This window comes from Physeter macrocephalus, chromosome 13, assembly GCF_002837175.3.
Source record: "Physeter macrocephalus isolate SW-GA chromosome 13, ASM283717v5, whole genome shotgun sequence".
Lineage (NCBI taxonomy): Eukaryota > Metazoa > Chordata > Mammalia > Artiodactyla > Physeteridae > Physeter > Physeter macrocephalus.
In genome coordinates this window covers 53994740-54014044 of record NC_041226.1, presented here as the reverse complement: position 1 = coordinate 54014044, position 19305 = coordinate 53994740, and the positions used below count along the sequence as shown (strand labels likewise).

General features: G+C 39.0%; 2 protein-coding genes across 17 annotated transcripts in view; one reads left to right on the top strand and one right to left on the bottom strand.

The window, feature by feature from the left end:
* NDFIP2 (Nedd4 family interacting protein 2) overlaps nucleotides 1–4270 on the bottom strand; it is a 157791-nt gene extending 153521 nt beyond the window's left edge. Inside the window, exon 1 of the mRNA XM_024123174.3 lies at nucleotides 4021–4270. Within this exon, the coding sequence (XP_023978942.1) occupies nucleotides 4021–4054 (34 nt within the window). The 5' untranslated portion in view covers nucleotides 4055–4270. The remainder of the gene's footprint in view (nucleotides 1–4020) is intronic.
* Nucleotides 4271–4490: 220 nt separating this feature from the next.
* RBM26 (RNA binding motif protein 26) overlaps nucleotides 4491–19305 on the top strand; it is an 84393-nt gene continuing 69578 nt past the window's right edge. For all 16 annotated transcript variants that reach the window (XM_007114407.3, XM_007114412.4, XM_007114411.4 and 13 more), the window contains exon 1: nucleotides 4491–4899. In XM_007114407.3, the coding sequence (XP_007114469.1) occupies nucleotides 4829–4899 (71 nt within the window). In that variant the 5' untranslated portion in view covers nucleotides 4491–4828. The remainder of the gene's footprint in view (nucleotides 4900–19305) is intronic.

Below are 19305 nucleotides of genomic sequence, written 5' to 3'. Positions count from 1 at the left end.
TATACGGCCAAAAAAAAAAAAAAAAAAAAAAAAATTAAAAAAATAAAAATAAAAATAAAACGATAGGGGCTAAATCAGTGATGGCCACAGAAAGTCAAAGATTTGTTAGAATGTATGTCCTGAGAGACATCATATTAAATGAAGGTGGCTACAGATGGTTTCAAAGAAGTAATTGGGCCAGAAGGGACGGTTAGATTTTATTAACTATAATTAAAAAAAAATATTTATAAAAATAGAATGAATCAGATGACTTGTGTCATAGGTCAGGTTCTCTGGGAAGTAGATGCTGAGGTGGAGTTAGAAGTACAAAAGGTTTACTGGAGGATAGCATTTGTGAAAGAAAGGGAGAAAGTAGGGCTAGGCAGGGAGAGCCATCAGACCGCCATGCAGGCCTGAAAAGGCCTCTGTCATCCTAATGTTGACATTAGGCCCTTATACTATGCCTTACTCAGTCTTTAGCTGAGGATGGGCATGGGAAGAGAGAGGTAGCCCTGAAAATAGTGTAACTTCAGCTTGGAAGCTGAGGTGAACCCAGAAGAAGTTAATGAGTGAAGGCTGTCAGCTAACTACATGCCTTGCAGTTGGGCAGGGAGTCCTTTCTCGAAGGTAGAGCTGAGCAAAGTACCTCTGTGACTGCTATACAGGATGCCAATTCAACCCAAATTAATCTATAAATTCAATAAAGATCTTTTTTTTTTTTTTTTTGCTAAGCTCAACAATCTTGTTCTAGGAAGTATTTAGTAGACCAAGGGTTCAGTTAGCTAAGTCAAATTTGAAAGACAAGAGCAAAGGGGAGGGATTTTTCACTATTACATATTAAGACAGTCTATAAGACAATGGTAAATAAAAACAACATGGTACTGGCATCATCATGGACAAAGAGACCAACTGAAAAGAGGTCAGAACCAGAGCCATACATAAATGGAAATATGAATATATGATAAAGGTGGCATTGAAAATCAATGGGGAAGGGAGAGACTGTTCAGTAGAATTATAGAGAAGAATTGGCCTGCTGTTTGGAGAAAAAATAGGCTAGATCCCCACCTTACACCAAACAAAGGCATGTATTCCAGAGAGAATAAAGGCCTAAACGTGATTCTCGGGACAGAGCACTGACTATAAAATAGAAGAAAAAATACAGAATATATTTGTGATGTTGAAATACAGGCTAAGTGTTTAATCAAGACCCCTAAAGCACCACTGAGAGTAATACGATTGTCTCCATCAGCTAGGTGAGAGAACTGGAAGAACCTAAGGAGGAGTTAAGTATACTCTAGAGAATATTCCTAGGATCAGGGTAGCTAAGTAAACTATAAGGAGATGTAGGCCTATTGGAAGATATATCATTATGACTTGCCTATCGAAAATATTTCCCCTGCCTCTACTTCCTTCTTATATCCTTCAACAAACATTTTTGAGTTCCAGACACTGTGCTACGTGCAGAAAGAACAAAGAGGAATAAACCTGAGTCCTAGTCCTTCAAGAGCTCATAATCTAGTTAGACAGACAGATGAAAAACTAAATAAGACGTTTTAACTCCTATTCTACAGGTAAGAACCAAGAGGCAACAACCTTTGCCTAGGGCATCTGGTATTTGAGCAATAAGGAAAGTCATTCCAGGCAAAAGGAACAGTGCTAACAAAGTCACAGGGCTTTGAAGGAACATGGTATGTTGGAAAATGTTAAGGAGGTAACCTAATAATGGACATTCTGAAATGTTTGTTACTGAATACATAAAGTAGTCTATGGGGGTTGTTTTAGTCTTTTCTTAGTTGCACTGCTTATCACATTAGCTAATTATCACCACTGAAGACAAAGCCAAAGAAGATGAAGCACTGAAGCGATGAGGGATAAATGATAATAGTTAAGAAAGAGAATCATGCTAGGAAGCACTGATGACTAGTCGTGGAGTGATAACAAGCACTGTAACTAAGGATTTAGAGGAGGAAGAGATTGCTATCAGCTACACTGTTCAGGGAAGATTTCCTGGAAGTGGCAGGGCTTCATTTGAACATTCAAAAAATTGAGAATTGAGAATTGACTGTATATATCAGGGGCTGTGCATGGAACAGGAGATTCAAAACCAGTCTACTAATGAACAGATAATCAGATAATTGCAAAACTAAAGCAATGAGTGTTATAATAGACGCAAGCACAGGCTGATGTGATAAAACCTCAGAGGGACTCCTGCTTTAGAGCAGGGAGGTCAAGGATGGTTTTCTAAAGGTGATGCTGTATGCACTGAATTTAATGGATGGGTAGGATTCAAGTGCAAGGGAAGGAAACACATTTTGCAAAGGATCAGTTTAGTGAGAGAACACACCTCTTTCAAGGAGCATGAAATAGTTCAGGGTGGCTGAAGCGAAGGCTGAAAGGCAGTGAAAGAAGTTTCTAAGGCATATAGGAAGAGTTTGATTTTTAAAGGTCCTTTATAGATGTTAAAGAATGTAGATTTTTATCCTGAAGACAACGTGGAAGTTGATGAAGATTTTAAGCAGGGAACTAACATGATTAGATCCAAATTTTACGATAACTGCTATTAAAGGCAATGATGATGAAGGCAACTGAAGATGAACTGGTAAGGGGGCAGCTAAGACGCAGAGAAATTAAAAGGCTGTTACTATTGTTTAGGACAAATAAGGAAGGATTCAAAAATACAGTAGCAGTGGTACTGAGAGAGAAGTATGGGCAAGGCTTGAATAGCCAGAGAAAGAAGTGGAAGCATTCCCTGTGGAAATGACGTGAATAAATGTTTGGAGGAGGGAAAGGTGAGCAAATCTGTTTCCCTGGATTATATAGCATTTAACAGAAGAATGATGATTAGCTGGAGTGGAAAGCCAGAGTTACCCAACAGTTGGTGATGAGGTTGAAAACTGGTGGAGTCAGTCCGTGGCAAGGCTATTAAACAGACAGGGTAAACAATTAGGATTTTACATTTTCCCTAGCAATATTAAATTTATAAATCATTTTTTTATTGTGGCAAAATATACAAAAATTTACCATTTTAAACCATTTTTAAGTGTACAATTCACAACACTCACATTATTGTGCAACCATCAACACCGCCTATCTTTAGAACTTTTTCATCATCCCAAACTGAAATTCTTTACTCATTAAAAAATAGCTCCCCATTCTCCCCTACCCCTCTTGCCCCTGGCAACTAACATTCTATTTTTCTGTCTCTAGGGGTTTGGCCACTCTAGGTACCTCACATAAGTGGAAACACAGAATAGTTTCCCTTTTGCATCCAGCTTATTTCACTTAGCTAAATCACTTGTTAATCAACACCCTGGTCAATCAGTAGCAGGCTTCTAATTTGCATACTACTTTACATGCTATATTTTAAAACAAATGTCAAGCTTTTCTGACTATCAAATCTTTTCCACTTATTGCTTAAGGACACTTCACTCTAGCAAATTATAAACTCAGAGTTCTTAACAATTTGGTCTACCACTGTGTCTGCCATAAAAAGCTTTTTATTGGTCTACTTTAAGTGTCTATATTGTGAATTATTTTCATTTCATTACAGTTAACGGGCACTAGACTTTTGTAAAATTCCACCTAGTACCTTAATGGAAGTAAATAATAGCAAACAGAACAACTGAGGCAGGAATCAAACTTATTTGATCACCCAGGAGAAAGGAAGTTACTTTATTTAGGATGCTGATATGAAGGTGGTATTATGTAATTTCCCTATCTGGGGCTGAGTCGGCTCTCAACGGACAGAATTAAAAACACAAACACTTATCTTATTTCTAGCTGGGGAAAAGTCCGAAAGTTTCAGATGTTTGGAAACTATTCCAGAACTATCAAGGGTTGGAGGAAACCCTAGGTCATTAGTGCTCTGCCCATGCACGAAGTCGAGTAATTCTGGACAAGACTTAACTAAGCCCCTGGCGGTCTCAGTGCGTTACATGATACCAGCCCGTTCTTCCCAATCTTGTCCACAGCACAGCACATGCAGAATATAGTACTGCAGGACCCTGAGGTAAACAGAGGAGGCAGCACAGCGCAGCACACCTGTAATCCCCAGGTCGCCTGCATCCCGCCACATCCCAGTGGACGCTCTCTCTCAGAGGAGCGCTCCCGTCGCAGGGTCGTTCCAGCCGATGCGCCACGCCGTCTGTTACAGAGGACGGCCTGGGGTTCCCGCTGATTCTGAAATCATCGGCCTTTCCCTCCTTGCAAAACAAATAAAGTCGTTATTCCTTAAGAGAATCAGGGCGTGAAAAAGCACAGGGCCCACCAGCCACGCAAAGTCGCAAAATTCGCCGCACTTGCCTAGCGCGCTCTCCGCTCATCTGACGTCTCTTCCCAGCAGGCTCCGGGAGTCACCGCGACACTTCAACAATTCTCGCGAGATTTATCGGCAGCCATCTTCTTGGGGGTGCTGGGAGCCGGGAGACCCCCCGAACCGTTCCCATTCAGCTGCCTTTCGTCTTCGCTTTCTTCACTTTTGCCTCTTCTGCGTTGCCAACCAGCACCTGGTCTCAAAGCTGAGAGAAAGCCCGGGTCTAGGAGCGTGTCGCGCTCTGGTCCAGGAAGATTCGTTGGGGTGGAGAGAAGGGGGAGGGCCCGGGCAAACCGTTGCTGCCTCAGCCGGGGCTGGGGTCCGGGGAGGGGGAGCTCCTGGCACCCCGTGGACCCGCGGCCTGCGGCCGTCCCCCCGGAGCTGTTGGCCCATCGGGGCTCGCGGGAGCCTGCCACCGGCGCCTCCCACCGCGGCCCACGCGGGCGGCGCGCGGAGGAGGGGGCGGGGGCAGCGGCGGCTGTAGCGGCCGCGACCTGGGCGGGCGGACTAGTGTGACGGGCCTCTGGGCCGCTGTGGATGGTTTCTAAAATGATCATTGAAAACTTCGAGGCCCTCAAGTCCTGGCTCAGCAAGACTCTCGAGCCCATGTGAGTATACGGGGGCTATTTCCTTGCAGGGGTGGAAGTGGGAGATAGGTGGACTCACGGTTGCTTAAAGTGCCTTCCGTGGAGGCCGAAGCGGTGAACGCAGGTCCCAGGGCTCTGTGTTTTCTCCTCCTTTACCACCCTCGTTCCCAGGTTCAGAATACGCCTGGGAGCCTGAGCTGACCTTTACCTTATCGCTGAGTTGGTTCTTAAACCAATGTCTCTTCCTCTTGTTTTCCCGTTATTTGTAGACCGACCCCAACAACCTACACACACAACTCGTATTTGCCGAGGGCCCCCAGATCGGTTTCTTCTGGTGAATCCGAGCATAATCCGCTGTCCACTAGACTATTTTTGTTTCTTTAAATGAGGTGAATAGCCCTTATTACGGATTAGAACAGTTCTCGTCTTAGCCACTCACGTTTTACCTACATACAATCCCTGAAAGGAAGGCCATGTCTCCCATGTGCTGTCTGGCTCATCAGCACCTCAGTTAACTGAAGATGTAACAGGTGCTAAGGTGCCCAGTAAAATTCTCCCTTTCCCGCCTACGCGTTTGTTAGTTTGGAGGAAGAAAATGCAATCTATCCATATGGACTATTTAGCAGTTTTAAGTAGGTTTCTATAGGTGGAATCTGTGTGCGTGTGTGTGTTTGAGGCGGTTCAGAGTGCTGAAATGTATTAGATTGGAAAAATTGAGTGTTTTAAGGATTTATCTTTTAATACACGCAAAATATGGGCCAAGTGTTTTATTAGAATTGGTTGATTTACAATAAACAGCTTAAAATACAACGGGGAATATCCACTCATTTAATAAATTTATTAGGCTCCTTTTATGTACTGTGGGAGGGTCGGGGCTAGAGTTTTAAAATTCCAAAATCAGCAAGACATAATAAACAAGTAAATAAGCTAATTTCAGGTAATAAGAGTAATGATGATTGTAACAGTAGAGGATCATGTAAAAGAGTGATTAGAAGCCTCTCAGAGGCAGTGACATTTGAGCAACACCTAAGGAGCAGAAGGAACTATCTGTGTAAAAGTCTGGAGAGAGAAAGCTCGTTACAGAAGGAACAGCAAGTGCAAAGGCTCTGTAGTGGGAATGATCACGGTGTTATCCGGGAAGAGAAAGCAGGCAGTTGTGGCTGCAGGGAACCTTGTGATGAGGGAGAGGGTGGAAGGTTGTGAAGTTTGAGAAGTAGGCAGGGGCCAAATCATGTAGGATCTTCTAGGCTGTGGTCAAGAGCTAGGATTTAATTTGAACTATAATGGGAAGACATTAGATGATTTAAAGCAGGCAGGGATTGATTTGATTTTGTTTTAACTCTGCCTGCTTTGTGGAGGTTAAGGGGTCAAGTATTTGTTTTAACTCTACCTGCTTTGTGGAGGTTGAGGGGTCAAGAAGAGAATTAAGGAGACCATTCTGAAGGATGTTGTAGGCAGAGCTGTAGATAATTTTTATTAGAGTGATAGTGGAGACAGAACTAAATATGTTTAATGAATAGATCTGGTAGAACTTGCTGATCGATTGGGTGTGAGAGATAAGGGAAAGGGAAGTCAAGGGTGATAACTAAGAAGTTAGCCTAAGCAACTGAATCCGTGTTGGGAGAGAAGGCTTGGAGAGAACAGGTTGAGGGGAGAAGAGTAGGGTGGTTGGTTTTGATCATTAAGTGTAAGGTATTATATATCTAAGTGAGATGTCAAATAAGTAGTTGGGTATGAGTCTAGAACTCAGGCCAGGACTAGAAATATTTGGAGTCATGCAGATAGTGTTTAAAGCCATGAGACTGGGAAGTTTCTGAGGAAGAATGTGTAGATAGGGAAGCCAAGAGAGTCCAGGTCTGAGGTCGGAAGAAAATTGGGATACATGTCATTAATGAAACAAATGTATGACAAAAGAGGAGGGTTGTCAACTTGATGGGATACTGCATAATGGATGAAAAAGCTGGAGGCAGATTAGTGGCCCTTAGGTTTGGCAAGGTAGAAGTCATTGGTGAACTTCGTGAAAAGTTTCACCGGAGTAGGGTGGTACAGATAGAAGCCCTGTTTCAGTGGATTGGAGAGAGTAGGCAGGAGTGTAGTAATAGTGGTTGAGAGGGAGAACCCTGGAGCCAGAATGGCTGCCTTTGAATTCTGCCTCTGCCACTTACCAGCTGTATGATGTTAGGTAAGTTACTTAGCTCAGTGCCTCCTTCCTCATGTCTAAAATGGGGAAAATAATGAGTATGTATTAAGAAAATCTTTGAACACTGCCTGGTTTGTAATTAGTACTCAATAAGTGTTAGGTGAACAGAAAACTTAGAAGAATGTTTTGAGTTAAAATAGCATTCCTTTTTTAAAGCATTCAATTCTCAAATTACTTATCAGCTTTATTACCATTTCCTTTTTTTTTCACTAATTGAAGATTATAGCTACTTTGCTTGTAATTTTTCTTGAGTTTTAATAAAGCATCTTCAGGTATCATATAGCCTACTCAGATGACTGTAGCAGTGCAGTCGTTACTGCTGGAATAAGGCACTACCTGTAGAACCCATACGGTGATAGGAGCTGGGATTGGTGCTTTCATAATGTACCTGCTGTGGTAAAAGTGAGCTCCTGTCCACGTTCCTGTCCCTTTCATTGCATTTCAGGTGAGTTCTTTTAGGTGACTTTTAAAGCTGATTCCAGTTATTTAAGACCTATGGTTTCTAACCTTGGTTTTGTGAAACTTGAAGACGTATTTGTTATCTAAAGAGATTTTTTTGCTTTACTTCGTAATTGCCATATAGCACCTATTTGAGGCAGGACCATATGAAGGACCAAGGATAAGACAGAACTCGAAACATTTATAGAACTTTTTTAGCTATTTATGCTAGTAAAGTATCTGATGGTTTTGGACTTGCCTCTTAGTTTAAATGTATTAATTCAGCACATATTTATTGAGCACTTAATCTACTCTGTGCTAAGCACTGTGTTAGATATTGGGGAAATAGTAGGAAACACGACATGAAATGACCATCTTCATATTGTTTACCGCTTAGCACGGAAGACAGATGGTGAACAAGTAACCATAAGACTAGTGAGTGTTATAAATTCAGAATGCTGTCAAAGTATATGTCTGGGAGGTCAAGAAAGGCTTTCCTGGCATGATGATATTTCATCTCAGCCGGGATGGATGAAGAGCAGTTTGCTGGGGCAAAAGGATGGGAATGGAGAGCTGTGACAGCAAGGTTTTGGAGGGCAGATGGTATGAAGGCCCGGAAATAAGGGGAAAAAGAGGTGTCTTGGAGGAATTGAAAGAAACTGAAAAAAAGAGCCAGTGGATAGCTCCAGAGAGAGGAGCCAGATCGCACGAGACTGTTGAGTCATGTAGGATTTGGGATGTCGCTGAAGGGTTGTGGGAAGCCAGTGAAGGGTTTTAGGGGAGGAAAGTTTTCAGATGGACATTAAGAAAAAAAAAAAAAGTCAACCTGGTTGCAGTTTCAACATGAAATAAAAGTTGGTAAATCTGTATTTTATTTGATTATAAGGTCTGTAGGTATATCAAGATGCTGAGTTTTTTTTCATAATTTATTGAAAATATAGGTGTTAAAATTGTCATCTTGAAATACTTGATGTTTTTGTTCTCCCAAACATTTGCTTAGTCATGCATGCTAATAATAAAATTAGATGTTGGTCTTCCCTTTAACATTGATTTCTTTTTCATAATGTGCAGTCCTGGAAAAAAATTAAGCTATCTTCTTTCGATGTTTTTTTGTTTTTTAAACAGAAGAGGTTTTCTGCTGTATTTTAAAACTTTTTCTGAGTTTACACATCACTAAATGTGGTGATTTAATAAAATCATGGATTATTTTTAGTTTAAGGGAAGCCTCAAGATCTAATCAAACCCCTTAATTTTTCAGAAAATAAAATTGAGAGACAGATGGACTTAATGATGTGCCCAGATTTTGTTGAGTTTAGTAGTAAAGAACAAAACGCCTAGTTTTGTGCTCCTGCTACTATGTAGTGCTGTGGAGGTAGCATTGTGTAGTGGAAAGAAAACACTTTTGTGTCCACATAGACCAGTGTCCACATCTCAGCTCTGCCACTTATTAACTGAGTAATCTAGGCAAATGAACCTCCCTTTTCCTTGTTGGTGTGATAGGGAGAATTACACTTGTTTCCTTCTGTAGTTGAAAGGATTAAATGAGACATATTTTAAAGAGCCTAGCCCTTCCCTCCTTTCTTAAATACTGGGTTGATTAAACACAAGTAGGTTACATTATTATTACTGCTACCATTAACATTTGTATGCATTGTTAAAGTTTTGTATTTCAAGTTCTGTGAGGTAAATACTGTTACCTCCATTTTGCAAGGGATGACCCTGAGGCACTAAAGCATGAAGTTGAGATACTTGCCCAGAGTCACAGCTTTTACATGTGACTAAACAGTGATTTAAACTCAAGTTTTTGACTCTGGAGCCTTGTTCTTGATTTACTACAACACAATGCAGTGTATTCTTTCCTATTACTCTGTGTGTGTGTATATACACTTTTTTACTATTACATTTTTGGAGTAGTAGCTGCTATTGTAAAGGAACAGAGTTCTAAAGCATCATGGTTATCAGTGCTTTAGAGTTTAAGAAAGAAACCTAGAGTTTTTGTAGTCTTTTCCCCTTCACCCACACTTGTTATTAAACCTTTCTTTCCACATTAAAATTTATTTTTGTTCCTGTTTTACAGGAAGAGCTGAAAGGTGATCTTTTTATTTCTGAACTTTATACCTGTTTCCCTCCCTTGATCTTTTCTTTTCTACAGACTCCTTTGGGCACAGAATCAGTCTCCCATTCCTTAAGGAAGAAAAGCTTAGCAACAGTAGCAAAAAATAAAACAAAAAATTAAATCATACTTCTAGTCACTTTCATGCTAGCTTTCTTTTCCTGTCACTGTTAAATCTTGAAACAGTGGTCAGCCTTTAATTTTTCACTGATTTGCCCCAGCCATTTACTTCTTAATGCCTTACAATATAGTTTCTTGCTACTTGTATTCAACCAAAATTGCTTACCTCAGTGTTACCAATGAATTTGTTTATTAAATGTAAATACTTTGTATAAATTTTAATTCTTTGACCTCTGTGTATAACATTAGACAGTGTTGATAGCTGCCTTTTTAAAAAAAAAATTTCTCATGTCTTGGATCCATAATATTTTGGTTCTCTTCTCAAATCAGTCCTATCTCCTTAAGTTCTTTTTCTTGCCTTTGAATTGTATTATTCTTAGTTCTGTTCCCAAGACTTTTTTTTCTTAATCATTTCTACTCCTGCTCCCTCATTCACATTCATTCCTATGGGTGGTTTCTATTGTAATGCATGCCTGTGGTTTTTAAAACTTTGTGTGTGTGTTGTAGATGCTTTGAAAGTTTGATTAAAGACTGTTTTCCCCAGGATATTGCATATACACATTTGCATTTGAATTTTAGAGCTTTTCCAAGAGTACCTGTATGCATTTATTTTTCACACAATTATGTTTAGGCTTAACCACTTCAAAGTTTTAAGCTCTTAACTCCCGTTGCTAGCTCTGTACCTGATCCTCTCATCTGAACTTCAAACTACTGTATGTTTCTGAAAATAAAATGTTCACTTATTTCCATTTCATTTCTCCAAATTATCTGGGCTTGAAGTTTCCTTTTTTTGGCTTCTCCTCCCTTCATTTCTTTTTTCCCATTCAAGTTGGTCATTGGATTCTGTCTCTTTCTTTTAATAATTCTTATTAATGACAGTGCTCAGTAGGGGACTCTTCACTCCTTATCTAAACCATTGCAGTTTGTTTCCTAACAGACCTCCCTATCTCCAGTCTTTTCTCTCTTCCATTTCTTCTGGCCTGGATGCCCAACTTGTTTATATCCTATTGTTAGATCAAAATCTTCAGGACTCCTAAGTAATTAATTGCATACTTTTAAACTTGGTTTTCAGAACTCTAATGTCTGTTTCAAATTATCTTTCCAGTTTATATCTTCCTACTTTTTATGTAAGTCTTAATTTCAGCAAAACTGAACTTTACATTCTGATTCTCTATCACATTGGTCATACTGTCCTTTTCCCCCCAACTTTAAGAAGAAGGTAACATTCATTGAGTGCTATTTGCTAATCCTTGTGCATTCATTGTATGTGAGCTAGGTTCTGTTATACCAATTTTAAGGATGAAGAAATTGACTCTTAGGAAGATTAAGTAATACACTTCATTCATAGCTTATAAATGATAGAGACAGGATTAAAAACAAGACATTTCTATTCCAGAGCTTTGTTGTGCATTATCATGTACTGCCTTTCTCCGTTTCTTTTTTTTTTTTCCTTCGGTATACGGGCCTCTCACTGTTGTGGCCTCTCCCGTTGCGGAGCGCAGGCTCCGGAAGCGCAGGCTCAGCGGCCATGGCCCACGGGCCCAGCTGCTCCGCGGCATGTGGGATCCTCCCGGACCGGGGCACAAACCCGTGTCCCCTGCGTCGGCAGGCGGACTCTCAACCACTGCGCCACCAGGGAAGCCCCTCCGTTTCTTTTTTATATGTTGAAATCAAAGTCCGTTCTTCCAGAAAGCCATTTATCATCTATCCAGTTGGAAGCAGTGACTCTCCTCCATGACTCTCCTCTCCTAGCTCTAGTTTGTATTCATCACTCGCAAACTTGTTCAGTAGTTAATTCTTACTTGTTTTAGGGTTACTTTTAGAGTCTAAGGTCCTTGAAAGTAAACTCCAAATCTTAAGGTTAAGTGTTCTCCTATTCTGCGTGAGCACCAGCACAATGCCATGTGTGGGCGTGTGCATCTGACTTTCAAATGCATTAGTTGAAATTTCTATTTTGTGCACCCATGACTTAAGAGAGAAGAGGCATTTGTGTAAAACTTTTATTTCAGAGAAGCAGATAAGTGAGCAATTTGAAGATTTACTAATCTCAGGGTCTGTTTTGCTTTATTTTTACCTTTCAGCACTTTCAAATTAACTAAAGCTTAAGTGATTTTTTTAAGGGGGAAAGGACACTGAAGAGTATTAACATTTACTCATTAAAGTATTAGTGAATGCTGCTATATGCAAGATTGCGCACCTCCATGGAGCTGCACAAAAAATTATGTATGGTAATTCTAGTCTGATGAATTTTACAGCTGGTAGAAGAGTTTTTCTATAATTAATTATTGGCCAAAATATTTTTCATGACCTTCATTACCACATTTTACTGCTGCAACCTTAGTTGGGTTTTCCATCTGAGTGATGAGTAGTTAAAATCATTTAGCATTTTCTGTCTGTTTTAGCAATTCCTTTTCTTTGGCTTACAGTTCTTTTCAAATGAATTATTTTACATGCATAAATCAAGATATAGAGATAGTATTATGAACAAAATGGAAAATAGATATTCCGGTGTTTGGTGTGTACATATTGAGAATGACTAACTCAAACTTGAGCTAAATGTAGGATTCTAGGAATTTTTTTTCGTCCTCCTGCTTCCTTAGTCCCAGAGAATAGAGAATGAGTGAAATGAGTGGATGGTAAATGCTTCCTACTAGACTTACTCACTACCCTCCTACCACCTTGTTTCTGTGGAAAAATCCTTTTCAGTTTACAGATAGTAACTTCTGAAATAGGTAAAAGTTTATTTTTAACTTCGGGTTATATTTAGTATTTTGTGTGTGTATGAAACAATGGAGTATGTTGGAGATATGTTACTTATTGGTTCTCACTGTGATATTTTGCCTGTGTACAAGCAAATATGTTTATATATTTTTCTTTCTCTCTTTTTATATAACTGGTATCATACTTGGAGGTCATTCGATATAATACATAAGAGACTTGCCCCCTTTTTAACGGTTGCATAGCATTTTAATGTAACAGGTGTACCATAATTTATTTAACCAGCCTTTACTGATTTACTGAACAAATAGTACTATGGTGTATGTATCTATCATGTGTCAGTTTATACTTAACATAAACATTAGTTGCATAAGGTTTGCTGTTTTTTTTGGCAGTTTCTTTTTTTATTTTTAATTAATTAATTTATTTATTTTTGGCTGTGTTGGGTCTTCGTTTCTGTGCAAGGGCTTTCTCTAGTTGCGGCAAGTGGGGGCCACTCTTCATCGCGGTGCGCGGGCCTCTCACTATCGCGGTGTCTCTTGTTGGGAGCACAGGCTCCAGACGTGCAGGCTCAGTAGTTGTGGCTCACGGGCCTAGTTGCTCCACGGCATGTGGGATTTTCCCAGACCAGAGCTCGAACCTGTGTCCCCTACATTGGCAGGCAGATTCTCAACCACTTCGCCACCAGGGAAGCCCAGTTGCTTAAGTTTTGACAGTTATATATGCCTATGTAATCACCGTATAAAACAGGATCTAGAACATTCTCTGGAAAATTCTCTTGTGCCTCTTTCTGGGTTTTTCTTTCCCTCTCCAACAAAGGCATCTGTTTTCTAACTTTGGCATTATGAATGTGGCTGCTATGAATATTCTTATTCAAGTCTTTGTGGAAATATTTTTTTTTGGGTAAATAACCTAGGAGGATATTTGCTAGATCATAGGGTAGATAGATGTATGTTTTCTATTATAAGAAACTGCCTAATTGTTGCTACCTGTGATTTATGAGAGTTCCAGTTGCTCCATATCCTCAGCAATATTTAGTATTGTCAAGGTTTTTTTTGTTTGTTTGTTTTTAAACCTTTAGAGTGAGTATAAAATGGCATCTTTCCTTTTTTGGACTGACAGTTTAATTCTCTTTATGGTTTTAATTTGCATTTTCCTGATGACTAATGCTATTGAGGACCTTTCCTTGTGCTTACTGACTATCATATCTTTCGTAAAGTATCTAAGTCTTGCTTATTTTTAAAATTGGGCTGTCTTTTATTGTTGACTTATAGGAGCTCTTTATTCATATACAATACATGTACTGCAGATTTTTTCCCCACTCTGTGACGTTTATACAGTAGTCCCCCCTTATCTGTGCTTTTGCTTTCTGTGGTTTCAGTTACCTGTGATGAGCTGCAGTTTGAAAATATTAAATGGAAAATTCCAGAAGTAAACAATTTATAAGTTTTAAATTGCATACTGTTCTGAGTAGCATGATGAAATCTTGCACTGTCCTGCCCGAGATGTGAATTATTCCTTTGTCCGGCATGTCCCACCTGTTAGTCACTTAGTAGCTGTCCTGGTTATCAGGTCAGTTCTCATGGTATTGTAGTGCTTGTGTTCAAGTAACCCTTATTTTACTTAATAATGACCGCAACACGCGAAGAGAGTAGTGATGCTGGCAGTGTGGATATACCAAAGAGAAGCCATAAAGTGCTTCCTTTAAGTGAAAAGGTGAAAATTCTCGACTTAATAAGGAAAGAAAAAATTCAGTACTGAAGTTGCTGAGATTTACGGTAAGAATGAATCTTCTGTCTGTGAAATTGTGAAGAAGGAAAAAAATTCTTTCTGGTTTGGCTGTCACACTTCAAACTGCAAAAAAATTGCAGCAACAGTGTGTGATAAGTGCTTAAGATGGAAAAGGCATTCAGTTTGTACTAAAGTATTTTGAAAGAACGAGAGAGAGACTACACTCACATAACTTTTATTACAGTATATTGTTATAATTGTTCTATTTTATTATTGTTGTTAGTCTCTTACTGTGACTAATTTATATATTAAACTTTATCATAGGTATGTCTGTATGGGAAAAAATGTAGTGTATATAGGGTGTATTTGTGGTTTCACTGGTTTCACCGCCCCCCCCAGTAGGTGTCTTGAAACATATTTCCTCCATGGATAAGGGGGGACTATTGTATAATGATGTCATTTTGTGAGCAGAAATTTTTAATTTTTATTAAGTCCAATTTATTTTTCTTTTATGGTTAGTGCTCTTTGTGTCTAAGAAACCTTTATCTCCTCCAACATCATAAAGATATTCTATGTTCTAGAAATTTTCTGCCTCTTGGATTTATGTTTAGGTCTGTTCATCTCAAATGAATTTAAAAAAATGCATATGGAGGAGTTTGGGTTTTTTGAGCACAAGCCACCTGTTCTTACTTGGCCCTGCAGTAATTGTTTCTCAGTGCCAGACTCCGACATTTTGGTTTGTTTGGCCTAACTGTGCGTCTCTCAGGCAAACGAACTTGCATTTGGGATCAGTTTTGGTGAGCCAGCCCAGTAGTCTATTCCTGTGGCAGGTTGACCCTGGCCAGGAGTAGCTTCTTCCCTGAGTCCCCAGCAGCTGCTAAAGCTCATTTCGTTCTGGGGCACTCAGAAGGACTCTCCCGGACAAGCACTGGCTGCCCTGGCTCAAGGCTGTTTGGAGTCGAGAAACGAAAAACAAACAAACAGAAATGCATGTGGAATGAGATAGGGCTAAATGGCTCCTTTTTTTCTTTAATAAGTATATTAAGTTTTCCAGAAATGGTTCCTAAAAAGACTTTCCTTTTCCCATTGGATGACTTGGCACGTTGGTTGATAATTAACTGTATGTATAAGTCCATTTCTGGATTCTCTCTTGGTCCAATGATATTTGGCATGTTGGTTGATGATTAACTATATATGAGTCTATTTCTGGACTCTGTCTTCATCCAGTGATATTTATTTATTCTGATGCTTATGCCACACTGTCTAAAGCCAACTACCTTTATAATAAGTTTTAAAATCAGATTATGTAAGTTCTCTTAGTTTGTCCTTTTCAAAGATTGAGTTATGCTGGATTCTTGACATTTCCCTATAAAGATGAGAATCAGCCTTTCAGTTTCTGCAAGAAAGCCTGTGTGATTGTTCATAGGGATTGTGTTGAATGTAGAGATCAATTTTAGAAGAAAGAACATCTTCATAATATTTAGTCTTCCAGTTCATGAATGTGGTAATCTCTCCATTTATTCAAGTTTAATTTCTCCTGGCAATGTTTTGTAGCTCTCTGTGTGGAATCCTTGTAAATCTTTTGTTAGATTTTTTTCGCTGGGTATGTGATGTTTTATAAAATCATTTTAAAATTTAATTTTTCAATTTTCTTTGTTATTTATAGAAATATGATTGATTTTTGCATATTGACCTTATTCTGCAACTTTCTAAGTACACTTGTTAGTTATAGTAGCTATTTTATAGATTCTTTGGAATTTCTTATACCAGTCATGTCATCTGTGATTAATGACAGTTTTACTTTCTGATTTTTTATGCCTTCATTTCTTACTGAACTGGTTAGGAACCACAGACAGTAGAAGTTAAATTGAAGTGGTAAGAGTGGACATTTTTGTTTTGTCTCAGTCTTAGGGGAAAGAGACTTAATGTTTCAGTATTAACTGATGTTAGTGCTAGATTTTTTTTTTTTGGCCGTGTCTGGTCTTAGTTGCAGCACGTGGGATCTTTGTTGAGGCATGCAGGATCTTTCGTTTTGGCACGCGGGCTTCTCTCTAGCTGTGGCGTGTGGGTTTTCTCTCTCTAGTTGTGGTGTGCGAGCTCAGTAGTTGTAGTGTGTGGGCTTAGTTGCCCTGCAGCATGTGGGGTCTTAGTTCCCTGACCAGGGATTGAACCTGTGTCCCCTGCATTGGAAGGCAGATTCTTTACCACTGGACTGCCAGGGAAGTCCCCAGTGCTAGATTTTTTTAATAACTGTCTTTTAAATACTAGATTGAGGAAATTCTCTTTTATTCTTACTTTGCAGAGTGTTTTTGTCATGAAAAGGTATTGAATTTGTCAAATTCTTTTGTCTACATTTATTGAGATGATCATAGGGGTTTTCTCTCTTTTTCTGTTAATATTGTGTGTTACATGGATTGGTTTTCAAATGTTAAGCCAGCCTTGCATTTGTGAGGTAAACCCTGCTTGACCATGCGATGTATTATTGTTTTTATACATATTACTGGATTTGACTTGCTAATATTTTTTCTCTTTTTTTTTTTTTCTCTTTTTTTTTTTGTGGTACGCGGGCCTCTCACTGTTGTGGCCTCTCCCGTTGTGGAGCACAGGCTCCGGACGCGCAGGCTCAGCGGCCATGGCTCACGGGCCCAGCTGCTCCGCGGCATGTGGGGTCTTCCCGGACCGGGGCACGAACCCGTGTCCCCTGCATCGGCAGGGGGACTCTCAACCACTGTGCCACCAGGGAAGCCCTTGACTTGCTAATATTTTGTTAAGAAGTTTTGGTTTTGTTTATGAGGGCTATCTGCATTTTATTTTTTCTTTAAAATGTTTGCTAGACTTCACTGATGAAGCCATCTGAAACTGAAGATTTTGTTGTGAAATGGATTTTTTATTATGAAATCAGTTTCTTTAATAGGTATAGGTCTATTTAGGTATTCTGTTTCTTCTTGTGTCACTTTTGGTAATTTATGTTTTTCAAGGATTTTTCTCTTAAGTTGCCAGATTTATTGACATAGAGTTGTTTCTGTGTTGCCTTACTATTAATATAATGACTAGAATCTATTGTGATGCTCCCCCTCCACTTTTAAAAATTATACCTGATGTTGGTAATATTACTCTTTTATTTTCTTGACCAGTTTTGCTAAGTTTATCAATTTTATTCATCATTTCCAAGAACAGTATTAGCTTTGTTGATTGTTTTCTGTTTCAATATTATATTTTCATTATTTTCTCTTTTACTACTTTGAATTTAGTTTGCTGGCCTTTCCCTCTTTCTTATGTCATTGGTTTTATATTTTTCTTTTAGTTTCAAAAGCTGGGAGCCTGGAGGTAAAGCACAGGCAGGGGTATCCAGAATCTTGTTATTGCTGAGATTCCAGTTTTTATGAAAGGGAAAATCCTGGTCATGCCCTCAAAACATTTGAAGCCAGTGGTGAACTGAATCAAACTAAAGCTTCTTACAAAGCCCAAACCATGTCAATTACAGAACAAGTGACTCTACTCTAGTGGCCTGATGAAAGGGCACGGCATTTACTGAAGGTAAATCTTATTTATTTCAGTCTCCATTCACCTTAGTGTTCTTTTACACAAAACGTTCAACATAAGGTCAAATAACAAGGAACACAAAATAGTAAAAAAAAAATAAGATCCACATGAGAAGAAATAATCAATGGAAACATACCCAGAGATGACTCAAATAATAGAATTATTAGACAAGGACTTTAAAATAACTATGATAAAAATGCTAAAGAATTTATTTGAACATGTGGACAGCATGCATAAAGATATGGGGAACTTCAGCTGATACACAGAAGCTATTAAAAAGAGCTTAATGGAAAAACCTAGAAATGAAAACTATAACAGAAATAAAGAATTCTGCTTTGCAACAGACTGGACACCATAGAGGAAAAAAACAGCAGTGAACTTGCATTTAGGAAAATAGAAAATATCCAAACCAAAAACAAAGGGACAAAAGTAATTTTAAAAGATACATCTGAGATCTGTAGGATAGTATCAAGTAATCTAAAATACAAGTTACTGAAGTCTTAGAAAAAGGAAAGAAAAATGAGGCAGAAAAAATGTTGGAAGACATAATGACCAAGGACTTTCCAAAACTGATGAAAGACATCGAAACATAGATCCAAATTGGCAAAACCAAACAGGATAAAATATACACACATACAGCCTTAAGCATATTGTAGTCAAACTGCTGACCAAATAAAAAGAATCATAAAGTATCCAAAGAGGACTTCCCTGGTGGTGCAGTGGTTGAGAGTCCGCCTGCCGATTCAGGGGATACAGGTTCGTGCCCCGGTCCGGGAGGAACCCACATGCCACGGAGCCTGCGCGTCCGGAGCCTGTGCTCCGCAACGGGAGAGGCCACAACAGTGAGAGGCCCGTGTACTGCAAAAAAAAAAAAGTAGTCAAAAGGAGAAAAAAAGACAGATACATACAGGAAAACAAAGACTTAAATGGTGGCTGATTTCACATAATAATCAGTGGAGGACAGTGGCAATAGAACAATATCATAAAACAACTAAGTGTACAACCACTCAACACTTACCAACTAAAAACATAGGAGTAGTTCTGCAAGCAAGGAAGGAGAAGTAGAAGAGATCTACCAAGGCACTCCCAGCTTTCAGCTAGCAAAGTCTGAGAGTAGAACAGGAGGGCTGAGCAAAACTCCTTTTAGGCATTCCAGGCCTTCACAGAGAATTGGGTGGTTACCCTACAAAAGAAAAAGGAAAGAGCAACAAAACAACTGCTCTGCCTATATTCTCCATTTATTAATTTTCCACTGCTTACTGGCAGTTTAAAAGTTGATACGGAAAAAAACCCCCAAAATCTTGAAGTCAGTTATTATAAATAAAAAACATTTGAATGATGTCAAGTCCTACATATAAGCACTAATAGCAGTTCAGCAGATCATTTGTTGCTCTTTTTAATATAGTTTAAGTGCAAGAAGTATTTTGAAACCTATAACTTAACCTTTTTAGGGCATTTAAAACAGAAATTGTCAGTGTGACTCTTGTTATTTTTATATATTTTCTTTTTTTTTTTTTTTTTTTTTTTTTTTTTTTTTTTGTGGTATGCGGGCCTTCCTCTGTTG